The following is a 19,707-nucleotide window of genomic DNA, read 5'->3' as shown; positions in this document are numbered from 1 at the left end:
AGTAAGAGAAAAACCCAGAGTTTCTGGAGTTTCTGTCTCATGTCAAGAGCCATGATATGGGACAGAAAGAAATATGAGTTTAGAAAACATCCTTGCTTTTCTTCATATCTATCATACTTTTCATTGAATATATATATCATGCCTTTTATTGAATATATATATGTATGTATATATATATATATGTCTATATGATTAATGTTTAAGTTTTTCACAATAAACAATGAGTTTTTCCCGAAGTGACATTTGAAGTTTCCAGGAAGAAGATGGGGCCCCACAACAACAACTCTACCTGGTTGATATGACGTCATGATACTGATAGCGCTACTACAAGACCTGTTTTGGATACCAGCTGCACAAGACGATTCCAACTTGGTTAGCTGAAATGGTGCACATCTTGTACAACATTCTGGCCAGACCTCCACAAAATACTCAGAGACTATTTGCAATTTTAAAAGACATTGATCTTGAAATTTAACCATCATTTTACTTTCACAGGATCCCCCAGAAAGAACGTCGCCCCCATGACAGCTGGAAGTAATTCTAGAGGACGACGTCCCCTCTCCCAGTAAAGTTTACCCCTGGGTTTAGGGACATCATTTAGGGGTTGGGAGGTTGGGGGAGGAATTTTATAAGCTCAGGGATCATTTTGAAAAAAAAAAGAGGGAATGATGGGATTATAGATTTATAATTGTGAGTTACTGCTTTTAGACAAATATATTGGTATCAATTCTTGTATATTGAAACAAAGTTAAATTATATTGACTATTGTATGCATGCATGTTTCTATGTCTGTTTAAAACATTTTTATGTATTGACATATATTGTATTGATATATATATTGTATATATTTACCATATTGCAATGTATATTTGTACAGTGTTTATATTTGGAGGTCATTATCCTCATTTGTTACACAGTTGTTTATTGTCTTTGTCTTTAAGTTAGATAGATATTGAGAATTATATAGATAAATAGTCATCTAAGTTTGTCATTTATAATCAGACTAATCAGGTTCTTTAGATATATAGAGATTATACTCAGTATAGGTAGATAATCTTCAACCTCTTCAAAGAGCTGTAGAAAATGGCCTTTAATCTAACTCAGAGTTTCGTGATAGTGAGACACAATTGCTCCTGGCAACACCACTCCATTCCCGATAGAATGTTGAGCACCAAAGACACTCCACCTGGAGCCTTTCTATTTGGCAGAACTGACCTTTGGGCAAAGAAATGCCTATACCTCAACCACTGACACAGATACAGAGCGTGCATCAAAAGATAAAACAGGACTGTCATATCCTGCCAAGACAGGGTAAGATAGTTTTGAAAAGTTCCTTGCCTTTAATAATGGTATGTCAGTTATGTTAGGCCTTAGCCAAAATTGGTTGACTCAACATTGCAAACGAGACTTTGGGTGATTGCCCAGGTAGTCAGTTGTCTCTGTCAATTGTTGCACATTTTGGATATATCTCGTTTGTTGAGTAGTGTTTATTCCCTTCTCAGATCTTTGACTGAGTTGAAGATTATATAATTGTAGTTACTCTTTACATTATTTGGACTCCTTGAGATCGAATGTTTAGCAAAGCTTTTGTTCTCAATATTGTTTGTTATATTTATTATTTGTTGTTATTGTATGTAGTTGTATTTGGTTTGGTTCTGTCTTATTTAGACAAAAAGGGGAGATGTAGGGATAAGTCCCGCCCCTTAGGGGGCGTGTTCGCCTCGGGCTAATGTCTGCCTATAAATTTGGCGAGCGTGCTCTGAGCTGCTTCTTCTACTTTCCTGGTCTCCACGGGAATGGTGGTTCTGTAAGTCTATCTCTACATTAAAACTATATATATTTTTACAAACTGTCTGCATTCGTTTACGCCGCTACAGGGGAAGATGAAAACCAGGACTCAAACCAACCCTGGGAAGCTTCATGCTCCTTTTTTTCACTTTTCTAATCCTTCTCTGATTTTTCCCGTATTATCCTGAATTGCACCTGTGTGTTCTCGGAAAAAAAAAAAATTCTTCTTTTAGTGCCATACAGAGACCTCCTTGTTGAAGGAATAAAAGGTCTAAATCCCTTCTGTTTTGTAGGACTACCTCAGCCAGCAAGCTAAGGGACACTTGCAAGCAAGGAATAGACGGTTTTCCTCTTTGGAGATCTACGTCCAGACTTATTCTCAGGGCTGAATATTGGCTGCTTTGCTAGACTAAGGCTGCTGCACCAGTGCCTATTCCAGCAGCTATTCCAGTTTCCACTAAGGCACTGAAGTTATTATTTCCCTCATGGACCTTGTCATTTCTTTTTTTAAAAATATTTATTTATTTATTGTGTATACAGTATACAATATTCTGTCTGTGTGTATGTCTGCAGACCAGAAGAGGGCAGCAGACCTCATTACAGATGGTTGTGAGCCAGGGGAACTCATGACCTTTGGAAGAGCAGGCAATGCTCTTAACCACTGAGCCATCTCCCCAGCCCAGGCCTTGTCATTTCTGATCCTGCTATTTGACCCAACATTTCTTCATGGGTATGATATATAAGTCTGTGGAATAGACATACCTAGACACAGTATCCGGCTGTTTGAGGATAGGGAACCTGAAATGACCCTATCCTAGAGCAATAATGACGAATATCTTGCATATCATCCTAGAACTTTCATCAGGCGATGGATGGAGATAGAGACAGAGACCCACACTGGAGCAATGGACTGAGCTCCCAAGGTCCCAATGAGGAGCAGAAGGAGGGAGAACATGAGCAAGGAAGTCAGGACCACGAGGGGTGCACCCACCCACTGAGACAGTGGAGCTGATCTACTGGGAGCTCACCAAGGCCAGCTGGACTGTTACCAAAAAAGCATGGGATGAAACTGGACTCTGTGAACATGGCGAACAATGAGGGCTGATGAGACGCCAAGGACAATGGCACGCGGTTTTGATCCTACTTAATGTGCTGGCTTGGTGGGACCCTAGCCAGTTTGGATGTTCACCTTCCTAGATATGGACAGAGGGGGGAGGACCTAGGACTTACCACAGGGCAGGGAACCCTGACTGCTCTTTGGACTGGAGAGGGAGGGGGAGAGGAGCAAGGGGGAAGGGGAGAGGGGTGGGAGGAGGGGGAGGAGAGTGGGAGGAGGTGGAGAAGAGTGGGAGGAGGGGGAGGGAAATGGGAGGCTGGGAGGAGGTGGAAATTTGTTTTTTTTTCTTTATTCTCCTTTTATCAATAAAAAAAAAGTATTCCCTAAAATAAAAAAAGAACCAAGGCAAGATACATGGGGTAAATCCTGTGGAGCAGGCCCACCAAGTGTCCTCATGGGGAATTATATGACTGTGGGAGTCCTGGCCTGGGACAGGATAAGTTTTCTTGCAAAGATGTTGGTGAGACAATGGGATTGACCCTATGCATTGTCCTCTGCCCTTTATTTGACTAAGAGTGAGGCTGCCCCCAAATCGCCATAGACATGCAGAGTTACTTGTATGGCTTGAATAGCTCCCCCAACTGAAATCCCCTAAAGGAAGGGAGGGGCTATGTCATAACATAGCCAGCAAACTTTAGTAACATTTGGGTTGGTTGAATTAAGAAACAGGATTGTTGTAGGACCTTTAACATGGAGTTTTTGGTATCTAATGGGGACTGAGAGGTTGGGAGAAGGTCAGTGGAAGCACGGGGGCGAGGTCTCTGCTTCTTATCCTGTCTGGTTGTGGCAATCTGCTTCCTATGGGTTCTTTGCACTGATTACTGGAAATTCTTAATAATAGCATTTGGTCCTATAGCCACTGATGGACTTGCTGTCTGAGGTTCTGATTCATCTAGCCAGATGGCAAAAAGAACTTCTGGGTCTGTCCCCTTGCCAAACCATCTGATTTGGAGAGCATCCACATCTCCAGCTATAGATGGCTTTCCAGACAGCAGCCTCTTTACCTTCTTTGGTGAATTGGATCTTGCTAGGGCTACAAGTGGGGTAAATGCAGAGATCAATGGTAGCAGCAGTGTTGGGGTTTTGCCAGGCACAATAGGGGCATTTTTCCCGGCTTACCTTGATGTAGTCCCCTGTAGTTTCTAGGTGACAGTACAAGTGCCCTGTGGAGTCACAGCTTGAAGTCTGATATAATAATCGTGGCCTCCCAACCCCCACAAGCATTAAGCCTCCCCTTTATATCATATCCTGGGCAGATAAGAAATAAGGGCCCATAATCACTCAATTGTATGTGTTGGGTATATATGTTGCAAGGGTCAAGAATTATATTTAGAAACCAAGTCCCTGGAGGTACTGTCTTTGATGTCCTGTAACAGACCTTGCCGGTGGCCACATTATAGAGTGTCCAAGTGAGGTTCATAGGCTGATGGGGATTTGGATCCTCTAAAAGCATGTGGCTCCCCACCGGTGTCCAGGGCAGGAGCAAAATCAACCGTAGAAGAATTGTTATTGCAGTGAAATTTTAATCGCGAAGGGATGCTAAGATCTGGGTAAGATTTCCAGGTCTCCTCTACCTGCAACTGGTGGAAGTGGGTGTGGTGAAGCCAGGGAGCAAATCTGTCTACTTTGATTGAGGTGGGAGTCATGAGAATTACTACGAATTAGAGTAATTGCCATTCCAGTGCGGCTCAAGACTACAATATTGATGTGGCCAGATCAGAACCCAGTCTGTGGGTTGGAAGCTATGGGGCTTAGGGGGGTAAGCAGTAGAGTAAATCTCTTTTAGTCTTGGCAAGATCTCCACCCTAATTTGGGAGAGTGCTTTCAAGCTTTGGGTTAAGTCTATTTCCCCGTCCTGTGCAATGAGTTCAGACTGCAGGCTGGGGATGAGAGGGGTTGGGTGTCCAAACATAATCTTGAAGGGAGTTAAACACAATTGGTAGGGGGAATTCCTAACCCTAAATAAAGCATAGGGAAGGAGGGCCACCCAGTCCTCGCCAGTCTCCAAGGCTAATTTAGTGAGGGTCTCTTTTAAGGTTCGATGCATCTGTTCAACCTGTCCTGAACTCTAGGGCCTGTATGCACAATGTAATTTCCATTTGGCTCCCAGTGCAGTGGCTATTCCCTGACTTACCTGAGAGATGAATACAGGTCCATTATCTGACCCTATCACGTGTGGGACACCAAACCTGGGAAGAACTTATTCTAGATTCTTCTGGCTACAGTGTATGTAGTCTCACGTTTAGACAGGAATGCCTCCGTCCATCCTGAGAAAGTATCTACAAAGACTAGCAAGTATTTATATCTGTATTTCCCCAGTTTGGCTTCAGTGAAGTCTGTTTCCCAATATATTTTAGAGCGAGTTTCTCTTGCTCAGGTATCTTTTTCTCCTTTTGTTTGGTAAGCATTTACCAATTGACATGCCTGGGATTTTTTAATACTGTGGTTATCACCGCTCATTGCGAAAAGAAGCTCTTTGATTAAAGCAAAGAGCAGCACTAGGCTATGGAGAGAAATGCAGTCACTTAGAAAGCAACTTGACGGTACAACATGTCCATTAAGAAAACAGTAGCAACAGTTTCTCCATTGGGACTCATGACCTCCCCAGCCGGAAACTTCTGACAAGCTTTACAATGCTAGTTGTGAATTCCTTCCGGAGGAGCAGGCCTCAGATCACATCAGAAAGAAAGTAGATCACATCTACCCAATAACAGACTTCCACTATTGCACCACTGGGCACATCCTGCTTGGCTAACTTACCTATATTATTAGAATTATTGTTATTAATTTTCATATCACAGTTGAGTTGCTTGCTATGAATAAATACATTTTACTCTTATTATATTTTTCTCAGATCATAAAGATTTTGCATCAAAAAAAAAGAAAAGAATAATTAGGTCAATTAGCTGTCTGGCATGCCTAATCTTTAAGGGTGACCTTTGGAGTAAATCCTTAAGTTTCTTAGCCTCCATGTGGGAATAGAGAAGGAGCTGATACAATAAATGTTGTCCGATGAATTGTGGGAGAAGAATTTTTCCCATTAGGAAAGTACCACCAGTCGTTTTCTTTTTGAGTCCCTTCAACTTGTGTGTCCCAGGCAGTTTCCTCTTGCTTGTAGCAAGAGGGTGAGGGGAAGAGAGCATGACCCGGGTGTTTCTGGGCTGATAAGGTGTAGTATGCTTTACTTAGTGCCACTTCCTTATCTGTCCTGACTACCAAATTGTTTCCTCGGGTGACCAAGTCGTTTCCCTTTTGATGGCCCAGACAATGCAGCACAGCCAATTTTAGGGGGAGCCAAAGGGCCTGCAACAGGTTTAGGATTTCCTGTTTATTTTTGATAGTCTTTCCTGCTGCCATTAGCAACCCTCTCTCCATGGATACAAAAGGTAGCAAAAGCTTGACTGCTACCTGTGAAAATGTTAATCCTTTTTTCCTTCCCCTAGTCCAAGACCTTTACCAGGGGTTATTAGCTTGGCCCTCTTGGCTGATGTGTCAGGGGGCAGTGTTTCCGCACGAATCACCTCAATGTAAGGATCTGGTCAGGTAGACCGGCACGGGGCAATAGACCGTCCTTGACACTCTATCCATAGTCTCCAGGTGGAAGGTTCACCCCCCTTTTCCCCTGCTGGCCATCCAACATTGATTGAGGGCCAGGAGGCTGAGAAGAAGGTAACCCATTTGTGCTTCTAGACCAACAGTCTGTTGTTGTTGTTGGCTGTGTCATTAAGGTCCTGCCAGTGAGCAAGAGTTAGATCCAGAGGGGTGGAAGGGTTTTTTTCCCATAGTACTAGAGGGAGAGGTGGAACGACTTAGAATGAACAGAGCAACAAAGACACAGACTCTGATCAAAGCAAACAAGGAACAAATCAAGACCTTGACAACGTCCCGGACAAAGAACAAGATGTTTCCTCTTCTCTTGGCAAGGGAAGAAACCCAAAAACACTCCTGACTGGGAACCAGACTTTCCACAAATATGTTCCTGATCGATCCCTGCCAGAGTTGGCTGAAACCTGACTTCAGCTATCTCGAGGCTTGCAGCAGCCAGTCTCACTGGCTACAACCTCCATACAATGGAGACTTCTCTCGACCCCTCCAGGATCACTGTCGGGACACATCTGTCCAGTCAGGGCCTGGTTAACACTTGGTCTGCTCTCTCTCCCAGAGAGCCCAAGTTCACTGGGTCTGCTCTCACCCAGAGAGCCAGAGTCTGTTCTCTCAATCAGAGAGTTACTCTCCCCCTGAGAGCCTTTCCTTCCCTCTGCTGAAGAGCTTAGAGGAACATATATATCCGACAGTCAGCACATACATATTCACCTTACCGGTATTAGAACGATTATCTAGACCTTGGGGTTCCCTGCAGGGGACTCCGCAGTTCCTGGCAAATGCACTAAATGTTGTGTCCAAGTCGCAACCCCCAGAGACCACCAGGATTCAGTCAAGTCCAGAATAAAAAAGCAAGGTTTATTTGGAGTTCTATTCAGGCAGGCTGAGGTCTCCACCCCTACTGGTAACAGAGCAGTAGGGAAGAATGCCCCCTCATCATTTGGGGTTGACAATACATAGGAAAAAACCACAAGCCAGGTTCATTTTGGGTCAAAGAGGTTACTCTTACATTACAACAGGTGTGCCTTATCTCTAACAAGCCCCCTCCCCAAAGTGGTTATGTCTTACAAGTACCGGTTCTGTCTAGCAGGGCAGCCCTCCCCAGAGGTTTACCCGAATTTCTGCTCCCCTGATGGACCACAGAGCTAGGAGTTAACGGCTGGTCTGCGGCCAGGATGCAGGAGCACTTTGTGGTTAGCCCTGCGCCCTAGCTAGACATCCTGTTTTCAACCAGCCCTAATGCCTTGCATTTAAACACAGTGCCTTATTTAGCTATTAGGCAAGCAAAAAGTTCCTTAAAATTTTTCATGTCCTTACAATAACTCAACATCCAATGTCTAGAATCCACTCACAATCTTCTGTTGTGCTCCAAAGAGATTAGGTTCCTTCTCTGGCTTCACGCTCTGCAGCATTGATAGGACTGGCTCCACCCCACAGCTGCTACTGTCCTTCCCGGTCATCCCATGGTCTGACATCTCCAAAAATGATGGAGTCCCTTGATACAATGAGGCTGCCACCAGTAGCTACACCAGGTCTCTCTTCATGGTGCCAACCAAGCTTCCACTTCTCTCCATGAGCCCTTCTATCCTGGGGCTTCACTAATATTGAGGCTGCCTCTTCTCCAATCGCCTATCCGGGCCTCTCACAGTGACAACCACAGTTGCTTTCCATGACCCCTTCATGCCTTCAAACCACCTGAGAGACTCTTAGACGTTACCAGGTTAGGCTGCTAGTAAGATATGAAACTTTGATGGGCTCTGGAACACAGTTTCTATGCACCGACTCTGAGGAACCACCTCTCCTAAGTGTCTTTGCTTAAGTGATGTTGGCCTCTTCTTAATCACTGCTAATTTCTTAGCTCCAGTTGACCAGCATCTATTGTCCCAGTAAAGCAAAGATTGACTTCACTGTCTCTGTTCTTGTTAATTACAGCTAATTCTTCAGTCCCAGCTAATCACACTCAGATTTCACCTTTGGTCTTGAAGTGAATCACAAACTCCCTCTGGAACTTCTCAAATTAGGCCTCCATTGTTTGCTTTACTATCAACATTCTTATCTTCCACGCTACCAAAGAAAGCATCATCAAGTTTTGAACTCGTAATGGATTTCTAGACCAAGCTTTCACGGTCTTTTCACAGTCTTTCTCAAAACAGCATGTCAGATCTCTCACCATAGCCCATAATCCTGTTACCATGTTATTTTGAGGTTTCTATTTCTGTGATGAAACACCATGCCCTAAAAATCAGCTGGAGAGGAAAGGGTTTATTTGGCTTACACTTCCATATCACTATTTGTTATCAAAGAACCGAGTACTGGAACACAAAGTGAGCAGGTAACCTGGAATCAGTTGTTGATGCAAAGACCCTGGATACTGCTCACTAAATTGCTGCTATGGTTTTTCTACCTGCTTTCCTTTTAGACCCCCAAGACTACATATCCAAGGAATCATCACCCACAGGGGCTCAGTCCTCCACCATCAATCACTAATTTACAAAATGTTGTACCGGTTTTTCTGCAACTCACACTTCTGAAGGAAATTTCTTTTTCGGAGGTTCCCTCCTCTCAGATGACTATGATTTATGTCAAGTAGACAAAACTATCCAGCAAACAGGGGTCAAGAGAAAATAAACTCTAATGGGTCATGGAAGATCTTCTAACCTCGTTAATAATTGATTCTGGGGCTCCTCACACTGGCTAAACCTTAGGCTAAAATGCACCTTTATTATTACGGAGATTTCTACTTCCTTGAATTGTGGAACCAATGAGAAAAAAATAAAAGCTAGTTTAGTTTCATTTTCCTGTTCTTAAAATGCAGGCAAATCAGAGAGAAAACTGGACCCCCTCTCCTATGTGATTGGCTAGCACACTCTGAAGGTGGGACAAAAGTAAGACAAAGGAGCTACCCAACTTCCTTGTTTCTGCTGCAAAGACTCCAGCACAGCTGAGGGCTGTTCCTGTTCTGAGCAGTGAGAGCATCCCCTGGACACAGGATTTTCTGGTAACTAGGCATTCAGATCTGACTTCTCACCCTCCTCTGTCTCTTAATGGGAGCCTCCGAATAACAAGACATTTAGAGTGGAATTCTCAGAGCTGGGATCCTCAGTTTGAAAGCTAGGGAGTCTTTGATTGGAGGCACGCAGGATTGACTTAAAGATGTTCTTAGGTAATTATTCAAGTTTAGATAGACCTAAAGCAAATAACCAAGTTATTATTTAAAATTTCCCAGTTGCTTTAGATTTGGGTTTTTTTTGTTTGTTAGAGGAAAATGAGCCTTTCGGTATATATGTATTGTGAATTATAACTATAGAACATATGAAAATTGTTGTATCAATCTGGTTATTTCCCAGTATTCTTTTCTTTTCCCTTTCTACCCAGGTCAGCCTATTTATTTTAAACTCTGGTGGAAGCTAGATGGGTGAAAGATGCCCTCTGTAAGATGCTTCTGCTATAACTTGCTGGGGAACAATTTTAGAATTTTCATATTCTTATTCTCTCTGCGATCCTTCCTCTTCCCATGGATGTCCCTATGTTTTCTTGTCTTTTTTACTTTTTTGTAATACTCACTGATTTTAATCAGGATCACTTGCTTGTTCTGGTGTGGTGTTATTTACTTGATCATGCTCAACTGTCTAGTCATCATACGTTTAAAGAAAAATGAATCACTCTCCCCCAACCAGTTTCTAATCCTAAGCGAAGGATAAGGCCTCATGTGCCTCTGATCTTGTTCCTGCTGAAATGTGAACAAGCTAAACCTTATGTAAGTCTCCTGCAGGGTCAACACCAGATGCCAGGAGTTTACACCTGAAACTGCCATGTCGTAGTCAGAAGACATATTTCATGCCACTCCCCTTGCCCCATCCTCTGGTTTTTCTGTGGTGTTTTCTAAACCTGGTTAGGGTGGGAGAAATATATTTTGCCGTTTTACTTAAGAAGAAGCACTCAACCGTCACTTATTCTCACCACTTTGACCAGTTATGAGACTACCCACTGGGTAGCATCAAAACACTACCCACTTCAAGGAAATAAATAAAAATTTAAAAACCAGACAAAAATCCAAATGGGGAATAAGCAACAACAACAAAATCCTTGTCTGAGCAAGGCTGAGATCATCAGTAATCTATGGTATAGTCCAAAATATTTAGAAGGAAATTGGCCCACATATCAAAACAGCAGCACTTGATGCTGAGGGCCATTTTTAATGAGGGAATCCTCTTTAACTTGGTGGTTTTTATCATGAAGTTGGGGCACTAGTGAAGAAAGGCATCCTTTGGTAGTGATTAATATTTCATGGAATTATCTTTTGCGCTAGTCATACTCAGTGTAAGACATTTAACACAAATTTTTCTTGTATATTTTTCTTTTGCTTGTTTTTGAAGTTCTTTGAGAATTTGGTAAAGTGCATTTAATTTATGTTTTATTTCATTTATGTATTCATTCTCTGTGTCCTCATACACCGGGGCTAGGTGCTCACATGCTAGAGTATGCTTGTGGAGGTCAAAAGACAAGGTGTAGAAGTCAGGTCTGTCTGTATGTGACTCTTGGAATTAGAACTCAGATCATCTGTCATAGAGACAAGTACCCTTGCCTGCTCAGTCATTTAGATGGCCCGAGACAGTTTTAGAGTGTGCGTGTGTAGACCAAGACATGGGGACTTAAAGGATGGGAGGCTTTTGTAAAAGATCCCCAGCAACATTTGTCTCAGGAACTTTCCCCCAGGCTAAAGGCAGAGGATCCAGGCTCATGGTTGCCCTGATAGATCTAACTACTTTCAATTTCATCCGGGTCTAGTAAACTTTTGTGAGTGGCCAAATTATTACCAACTACTTAATTTTAGTCACTATCAGAATAGCTTAAATCTGATACCCCACCTTACCACCCACTGCACCCACCCCTGACCACCGCCTTGAGGTTTAGTGAGGCTGCCTGAGAGTTGAACCTGGATGTCTGTCCAGCTTGACAGACAGGTAACAAAACTCAGAGGGGACCCTGGCATTTCAGCAACAACAATCACCTAGCCAAGAGGAGAGGAGCTGAGCGGCGCCACTCTACCCTGTAGAGTCGTCACTTTTCTGAGTGTGGGGAAGAGGGTCTGGCTCTGTGGCTGTTGTGGACCATGCTCTGCTGTGCTGCTAGTGGTGCTGGGGCTGAGGGCCTGGCCCTGTCAGCAGTCAGGCCTTCAGCAGGAAACAGGAACAGTTACCGCCTGAAGGAAACGTGAAGTTTAGAAATTTATACAAAAAATGTGCATACCAATTTAGGTATTGAAACATCTAATCCCATAGATGTGTATAAAAATATATTATGTACTAGCCATGAACTGCTATGGACTCGATGTTTGGTGAATTATGACAACATTTTTCTTATGGTTCTAATGAATATTATTTTGGTTAAAGTCTACTTTTGTAAATGTTGTCCAAAGAAAATCGGCATCTTACAAGAACCTTGTTGATATAAATAAATTTTAGATTTGTATCATTGTAGTGAAGTTTGGCTTAGGAATTTTAATAAGCTTTAACTATAGCTGACTCAGTCATACCCATATCTTTTTTTTTAAATCTTCAGCCATACTCTGCATTAAAACAAAACCACTTAAAACACCTTTTCTTCATCATTTCTAAAAATACATATCAGCATATGTATCAGCTTTTAAATATTTATCTCCTTCTTATTGAATGATGCTTTACTTTTCTTAATATTGTGAAACATGATGTTATAAATAAACAACTTTTAGATGGAAATGGTATTTGTTGCCCTGTCAAACTTTGAAGGATGTGAACTGATTGCTTTTTCATAGGGTCCTTAGCTTAATCAAAACAATTTGACAGAACAGGATCTAGGAACTGTCACTATAATTGAGGTTATGTCCCCCAATACAACAGTCAGAGCTCTGAAGGGGACAGAAAACAGAACACACAGTTTCCTTAAACTAGAGGCTACGCAGCCCAAACCTCAAAAGACAAAGAGAATGGCTGTGTGCTTTTAAATTAGAAAATATTGAAATCCTAACTCAAACCATTTATTGGCCTCAAGAGACTGAAACAAATCTGTGGCTGGCTTTCTGAGCAGTGACTGTGCTCAGGTCTGAGTTTTTGTTAGTTAAGCTAGAACCTCCATTGTCTCTTTTAGAAACTTTATCTTATCAAGAGTTACTCATGATAGTTTGAGCTGTGACATGTCATAGGAAAGCAAATAACGTTGTATATCCAACAAACAATTATAAACCCAATTGGCCAGGGGCTCAGGAAGAATACACATGAACAATTCAGAAGGTAAACTCGGCTTTCACCAACAAGTCTAAGTTATTTGCCAAAGATTTATTTAATTTATGTGAGCTAAAAAGGATTTAGTCTCATCTAATAATTTCAATTTAGCTTAATCCCCTCTACAAGGCCATTTGGTGCCATGGAAGCAGTATATGAGCATAAGCATGGATGTAGATATAACACAATATATCCATACATAAAATCTGTATCAAATACTTTTTAACACAGCCAAGGAATATTTGTGAAATGTATTCTGCATGTTATTTTTAAAGTCTTCTGCTTTGATTGTCTTTTCCGTATCTCTAGGTGAGCTTCAATCTTAACTCTCTTCTTTAAAAGTTTTAATTTTCCGTTGAAACAAATTAGAAAACCTCTGTCTCAGTTTATAGTTCCTTAAACAGGATGACTAAACAGAATGTTGGTGAAGGTGGAAAACAATGAGTCAACATGAAAACTATTATCTTTACTGAGCTGAAATTTTGACTTGGCTGCTTACAGAACTAAGTTGTAAAATCACACATCTGGAAGTTTCTGAAACATGGAAAGCACAAATGATCTAATCAGTAAAACAAACCCAGATCCCAACCTTTCCCCCTGAGACACAGGTGTATAGGATGAGAAACTCCATGTTTATACTTTGGGAAAATCTGGGATTCTAGAAGCACACTGGAGAAGATTGTTGTTTGAGTAGGAGATTTGTTAAAAGGGTTGTGAATGCCGTAGACAGACAGGCACACAGCATCATGGCAGAGACTCTGAGATCAGTTCCCTGTAGCAGAACAGGGAATCCTTTCTTACGGATCTGTGCCATGTGATTGATGAGAAGCCTATAATGGATGCTTGCAGTCAAGGACTCTATGGGTGCACAAGCAAGAATCTTAGGGATAAAAGTGGTTTTACTCATGAAAACCAAAGCACTATCATTTCTGAAATGATCACCAACCAAAATGGGATTGCTTTCCAAAATGAGGTGCCCCTGGTTAGCACTTTAGATAGCTAGAATTTTGGCCCAAGACTTCTTCAAATCTTCTAAGACCTCTTTTGAAGTGTTGGCACAGGGGCTTGGAAAAAGCATTTGAAGAATCAGAAAGGCCACAAAGCTATCTCAGGACCATCAGGGTATGCAAACAAGAGCTGAACTAGGTCCCTGAGATGTTTCCCTTCCTGGCTTTAACTCGGGCAATGGAGAAGGGTTCTTGCTGAGATAGGCCACTTTAGTTTAACCAACAATAGAAATTCATTGCTTTTAATGCGCATCTTAGTGCACTCAGGGCAAAAATAAACAGGCAAAATATAACAGATTTGGTAAATACTTATTACCTAAGTTAGGCAAAGCAAGCACATAGCTATTTCCAATGTGATGTTTTAACTCACTCCACAGCCAAAAGAACATAGCAATTTTATTCATAGGGTCCATACATATTCATATAGGTGTAGGCCAGCTTTTAAGCTTGCTCTTTTTAAAATTACATTCCCTCACCATGCTCATTTTAAAGTGATAGATAAATATGTTTCTCAGAATCCCCATCTTCCACAATAATATTTTGCTGACAATAAAGAAAATGATAGTTTGAAGGAACTGAATGCAGGATAAAATCTGTCCATGAAGATACCTGACTTTCTTAATCAATCACAGATTGGCACATGTTCTTGTCCTACCTGAGCATCCACACATGGAGGCTAATCTCACATGCTGTACAGCATTCAGGGTACCCAAATATTTTTTTAGGAAGGTCAGTAGCTTTAACTCTTTTCCATCTCATTATAGCTTCTTGTGTCCAGATTTTCCATGAATCCAAGGAATAGAGAGAGTCTAGTGGAACCTGAAGGTTGATAGCCCTCTTTGCTCATGGGCTCTGCTTCTAGGACTCTGTGAGCTATGGAATTATGAATGAATATCTACCAAGGGATCTCAGTGCTGTAGAAGTGAGTTATATGTGTCCATCTATACCTGTTATTCCTACAGTAACTGACCTAGTACCTGACAGATCCTCCTTTCCCACAGGGCCATTTATGATGTCAAGCTTATAAAAATAACCCAAGGGCCAATACAGATTGGCAAATTCAAGTTTCAGGAGTTGCTGTTATCTATATCAACTCAGCCTCCTGACTGCTCTTTCTCCTGTCTCCTGCACATGTTGTCTGTGTTCATTTGTAATGCTACAGGGGCCCTGCTTATAGCATCTGTGTACCAAGAATCCATTGGGATGGGTGATGTCCCTAACAGGACTTTATCTGTTTTGGCTTCTTATTCAGTTATTCAGGGAGGCCAAGTCTCTTCTAAACAAAATGGTCCTAGGACAAATCTGTGTGGCAATGTTGACTGAACTGGCTAACACTACACCCCATATAAATATGCATTATATTTTGCAAAGTTTCTCAGTTCGCCATGGAAAGAACTTGTCCATTGGCCTTCAATCCAAATCTTTATTGGAAGAGTGTTATATATTAGAGATCAAGAAGGGTTCATGAATAAATCATAAAAATAAGAGACTTTGACAAAAGAGCAATTGAGAAAATAAACATGCCAAGCAGATAAATAAGGGACTGCGTGACAACCAAGGCTTGAAAGTGTGAGGAACATTACCAGATCTAAGAAGACAAATAAGAAAAAATATTTTTCTTAAAATTACTGTAACATGAGTGTAGGCCACCTTCTTGGTGTTTCTGTCCCTCCAGATACCCCATAGCCGGCAAGCCCCAAAGAAATAACACAGAGATATCTATAAGTTATAAAGCTGATTGGGCCATTAGTTCTATCCTCTTACTGGATAACTTGTCACATCTTGATTAACCCATTTTTTTGATCTATTTTAGCCATGTGGGTCAGTACCTTTTTTAGTGGGGTAGATCACATCGTACTGCTTTGGTGATATGGTCAGGAGTGGGAGGAATCAACTTCCTGCTTCCCAGAATTCTCCTGTTCTCATTGCATCATTTCTACTTCCTGTCTGGTATTCCTGCCTATATGTCCTGCTTGGCCAATCAGCGTTTATTTAAAACGTGATTGACAGATTACAGAATATTCTCCTATACCAAATAACATGAGGACTGAAAGCTTGACAAAGGCCAAATAGCATAGATGATAATGAATAATAGAAGCAGGTACAGTCAGACATGGAAACCAGCAAGGAGGCTATAACCAAATAGAGCTGATTTGTACTGGAATTGAGAATGTAAGGGGCCTCTGGTCATGGAGTCTACATGACTCAGAGGTACAGAACAGACTTAATATTAAGATAGATCTGCAAAGACACAATGGAGACTAAAACATTAAAGTCTCATATGATGGTTTCAGATCCTGCAGAAAGAATGGCCCTACTGTGTCACTTATTGGTGAACTCTAGAGAAGCCAAACACATAGAGGTGGAAGGCAGGGTGATAGAAAAGCTATGGGAGAGGGAAATAGGATGATGTTGGTCAAAGGACACAAAGTCTCAGATATATAAAATGAACACCGTGGAAGATCAGATGCAGGACTTCAATCGTTAAGGATGCTATGTGGCAATATACATGAAATTTGATAAAATGTAGATCTTAAATTTTATAAACATCCTCCTGACTCTTCCTTCTTTCCTTCAGTGCATTAGTTGCTCACAGTCATGGGTCAGCGGTTCTCTTCACCTAAGGATGAACGCCACCAAGATTTAGCCTCCAGCTTTAACGAATATTTTAAGAAGTTTAAGGTAGAAAACAAAATCATTCCTCAAGAAATCTTAGCTTCAATTGAATTAAACTTGTCAAAAGGAAACATTCAGGTGGCAAACTCTTCAATCACTAATGCATTAAAAGAAATTGATAGCACCCCACTCAATGTTGCTGTGACCGGAGAGTGTGGAGCAGGGAAGTCCAGCTTCATCAATGTCCTGAGGGGGATTGGGCATGAAGAGGAAGGTGCAGCTGAAACTGGTGTGGTGGAAACAGCCAAGGAGAGGCATCCCTACACACACCCCAAGATTCCCAATGTGGTTTTTTGGGACCTGCCTGGGGTTGGAACCACAAATTTCCCACCCAAAGATTATCTGGAGAAAATGAAATTCAACGAGTATGATTTCTTCATCATTGTTTCTGCCGCACGCATTAAGAAAAATGATATAGACCTCGCCAAAGCAATCAGCATGATGAAGAAGGATTTCTACTTTGTGAGAACCAAGGTGGACTTTGACTTGAAAAATGAGAAGGAAATCAAAGGACAAACATTTGACAGAGAAAAGGTCCTGGAGCAGATCCGCAGCAGCTGTGTGAAGACCTTTCGGGAGAATAACATTAAGGTACCACCAATCTTCTTGATCTCTAATAAAATCTTATATGACTATGATTTCCAAATCCTGATGGACAAGGTGGCGAATACTCTCCCTGAATACAAACGTCACAATTTTATGCTCTCCTTGCCAAGTATTACACATGCAGCCATTGAAAGGAAACGGCAGTGCCTGGAGCAGATCATTTGCCTCGATGCCTTTGCGACTGCCTTATTCACTATGATTCCTTCACTGACCCTCTTAATGGACAATGATGTGGAGAATCTTAGAATCAGCATGAACATCTTTCGAGATGTGTTTGGAGTGGATGATGCTTCATTGCAGGGTTTGGCTGAGGACTGGCAGGTGTCGTTGGATCAGCTCAAGGCAAAGATGAAATCTCCTCATGTGTTTGAAACTACAATGGAAGAAACAATGCAAGACAAGCTTTCAAGACTTTATGAGGAGTTCTGTTTGGCTAACAGGGACGTATTTGCAACAAATGTTTATGTTAAAAAATTGTTTTACCTGAAATGTTCCTTCCTTAACATGGTGACAAATGATGCTAATGCTCTTCTCAGAGAGATATGTGTAAAAAATAACTTGGTTTCTGATTAGGCTGAAATCTTGTAGCTGTCAATAATCAGGATCAATGAAAGAAAAAAATGGACACTGATTTTGCAAAACAACATACTGGGTTATTCAGGCCTTCTAGGCTTCATGCTTACTTAGTGATCATATATCCACATTAGCTGAAGCAAGGGGATCAGATATGTGTAAAGAAGCTGAGAGCTAAAAACAATCTACTCACTTTAAATAAACCCTCAGAACGAGTAATTGTACTTTTATACAAATTTATTTCATATCAATCAACACCTGCTTTTAGGTTTAACTTAGGGATGGGTGGTTTAATTGACAGACTCTAGAATCAAATGGGAGATGAACCTCTGGACTTGCTTTTACAAAAGATTTTGCCTAAGTTAATTGAGGTGAGAAGCGCTGCCTACTGTGGGTGGCCCATTCCCTAACTACTGATCCCTGACTGTGTATATGGAAAGGGAGACTAACATAGAACACGTGCACTCATGCATTGCTCTCTGCTTTCTTACTGTGGGTAGAGGGGGACTAGCTGCCCCCAGCTGCTGCTGCGACTCCTCTATAACCTTGAGTTTCACACTTATGTCCTCTCTTCATAGTAATACCACAGGAAAAGCCATAACTGGGCTGGAGAGATGGATCAATTGCCTTGCAAGTCTGAAGACCTCAGTTCAGATCCACAGAGCCCACATAAAGCCATCTATGCACCTGAAGTCCATACACTCCTGTGGAGAGACAGGAGGCAGAGGCAGAGACTCCTGGAAGCTCTGGGGCCAGATAACCTGCCACATGCAGCCCCTTAAAGAGACCCTGACACAAGTATATGGAAAGTAAAAACCAAAATCCAGTGAGCTCTGCATACATGCCACGTCATGGTCATCACACATGCAAATGCACTCACACAAAAAAAAATTTCTTTAAAACTAAGAAGGAAAGTGTGCGGTGGTAACTCAGTGGTATAATGTGCACATGCATGTGGCCTCAGGTTAAAGCCATAGCACTCCAGAAACAGGGTGAAAGGTGAAGTGGAGAGATGGCTCAGAGGTTAAGAATGCTGGCTGCTCTTGCAGAGACCCGGGGTTCAGGCCCTACATAATGGAACCCACATAGTAGCAAACAGTAGCCTATAACTCCTGTTCAGGGGATCTGATATCCTCCAGACAGCCATTGGACCAGGAACACATGTGGTTAATAGATGATAATGCATGCAAGACAAATATTCATACAATAAAATTAAAGAAAAAATGTAAGAGATATATGTTTGAACAAGGAGTGCAAGAGAGAAAGATGCAATAACCATGTAGATCATAAAAGTCTTAATAATAACCGAAATTCTAAAAATCCTATTTAGTCAGAATCCTTGCGAAAAATACTAAAGAAGCTCTCTAATTCTGTACCAGAACCGTGAAGATGAAGGGATTTTCCTACTTTGTATTCATAACTTTTTGAAAGTTGTAGTTACTAAATGACTGATTTACTTCATATCAATACCAAAAGCTATTTAATAAACTCTTTGTGAAATAAGGGGCATTTTTGTCACTTGATGTTCCCAAGAACCCATACCAGCTTTACAGTGACTGTTTATTACTATCATTGGTAATACTATACTATTTCTAATGTATTACTATTACTGGCTTATTATCTCATTTCACCCTCCCTGGCATACATATTATCGTCCTTGAAATAAAATGTAGATAAACAGTACATCTGTTAGTAAGACTGAAGGAGAGACACAAAAGAAAGTGAAAAGTTATCTATGGAGAGGAACAGTTTTTTAACGTTTGGGCAGCTATATTCCTATAGACTATATGGGTTAAACAATGGGATTTTGTTCTCATACTTCCATTGAATGATTTATGAGTTTCAGGTGCCTCTGTGGCCAGAGCCCCAGTAAAAGCATTCTTCCTGGTAAGACCTCACATGGCCTCCTATGGTGCGTCTATCCAGAGAATGGTTCCCTTCTTGCTTCTTCCATGACGCTATTATTGTGCTTCATGTTCATGACCTAGCCTACATATAGATGCTTCCCAAAGCCTTTCCTCCTAGCATGAACCCACTGAGGGTATGGGCTACTAACATATGTTTTAAGGGGTAAAAC

General features: G+C 41.5%; 1 protein-coding gene across 1 annotated transcript; it reads left to right on the top strand.

The window, feature by feature from the left end:
* Nucleotides 1-9,430: 9,430 nt before the first annotated feature.
* On the top strand, nt 9,431-19,155 carry LOC142847686 (interferon-inducible GTPase 1-like). Its single transcript, XM_075968609.1, has 2 exons — nt 9,431-9,506; nt 16,354-19,155. Exon 2 carries the CDS (start codon nt 16,374-16,376, stop codon nt 17,628-17,630), a length of 1,257 nt encoding a protein of 418 aa, XP_075824724.1. The 5' UTR covers nt 9,431-9,506; nt 16,354-16,373; the 3' UTR covers nt 17,631-19,155.
* The last annotated feature ends 552 nt before the right edge of the window (nt 19,156-19,707 follow it).

Source organism: Microtus pennsylvanicus, chromosome 4, assembly GCF_037038515.1.
Source record: "Microtus pennsylvanicus isolate mMicPen1 chromosome 4, mMicPen1.hap1, whole genome shotgun sequence".
In the NCBI taxonomy this organism is placed as follows: Eukaryota; Metazoa; Chordata; class Mammalia; order Rodentia; family Cricetidae; genus Microtus; species Microtus pennsylvanicus.
This window is presented reverse-complemented; position numbering and strand designations above follow the sequence as displayed.

Coding starts and splice junctions, on each gene's coding strand:
- LOC142847686 (XM_075968609.1), top strand. CDS start 16,374: ATGGGTCAGCGGTTCTCTTCACCTAAGGATGAACGCCACCAAGATTTA.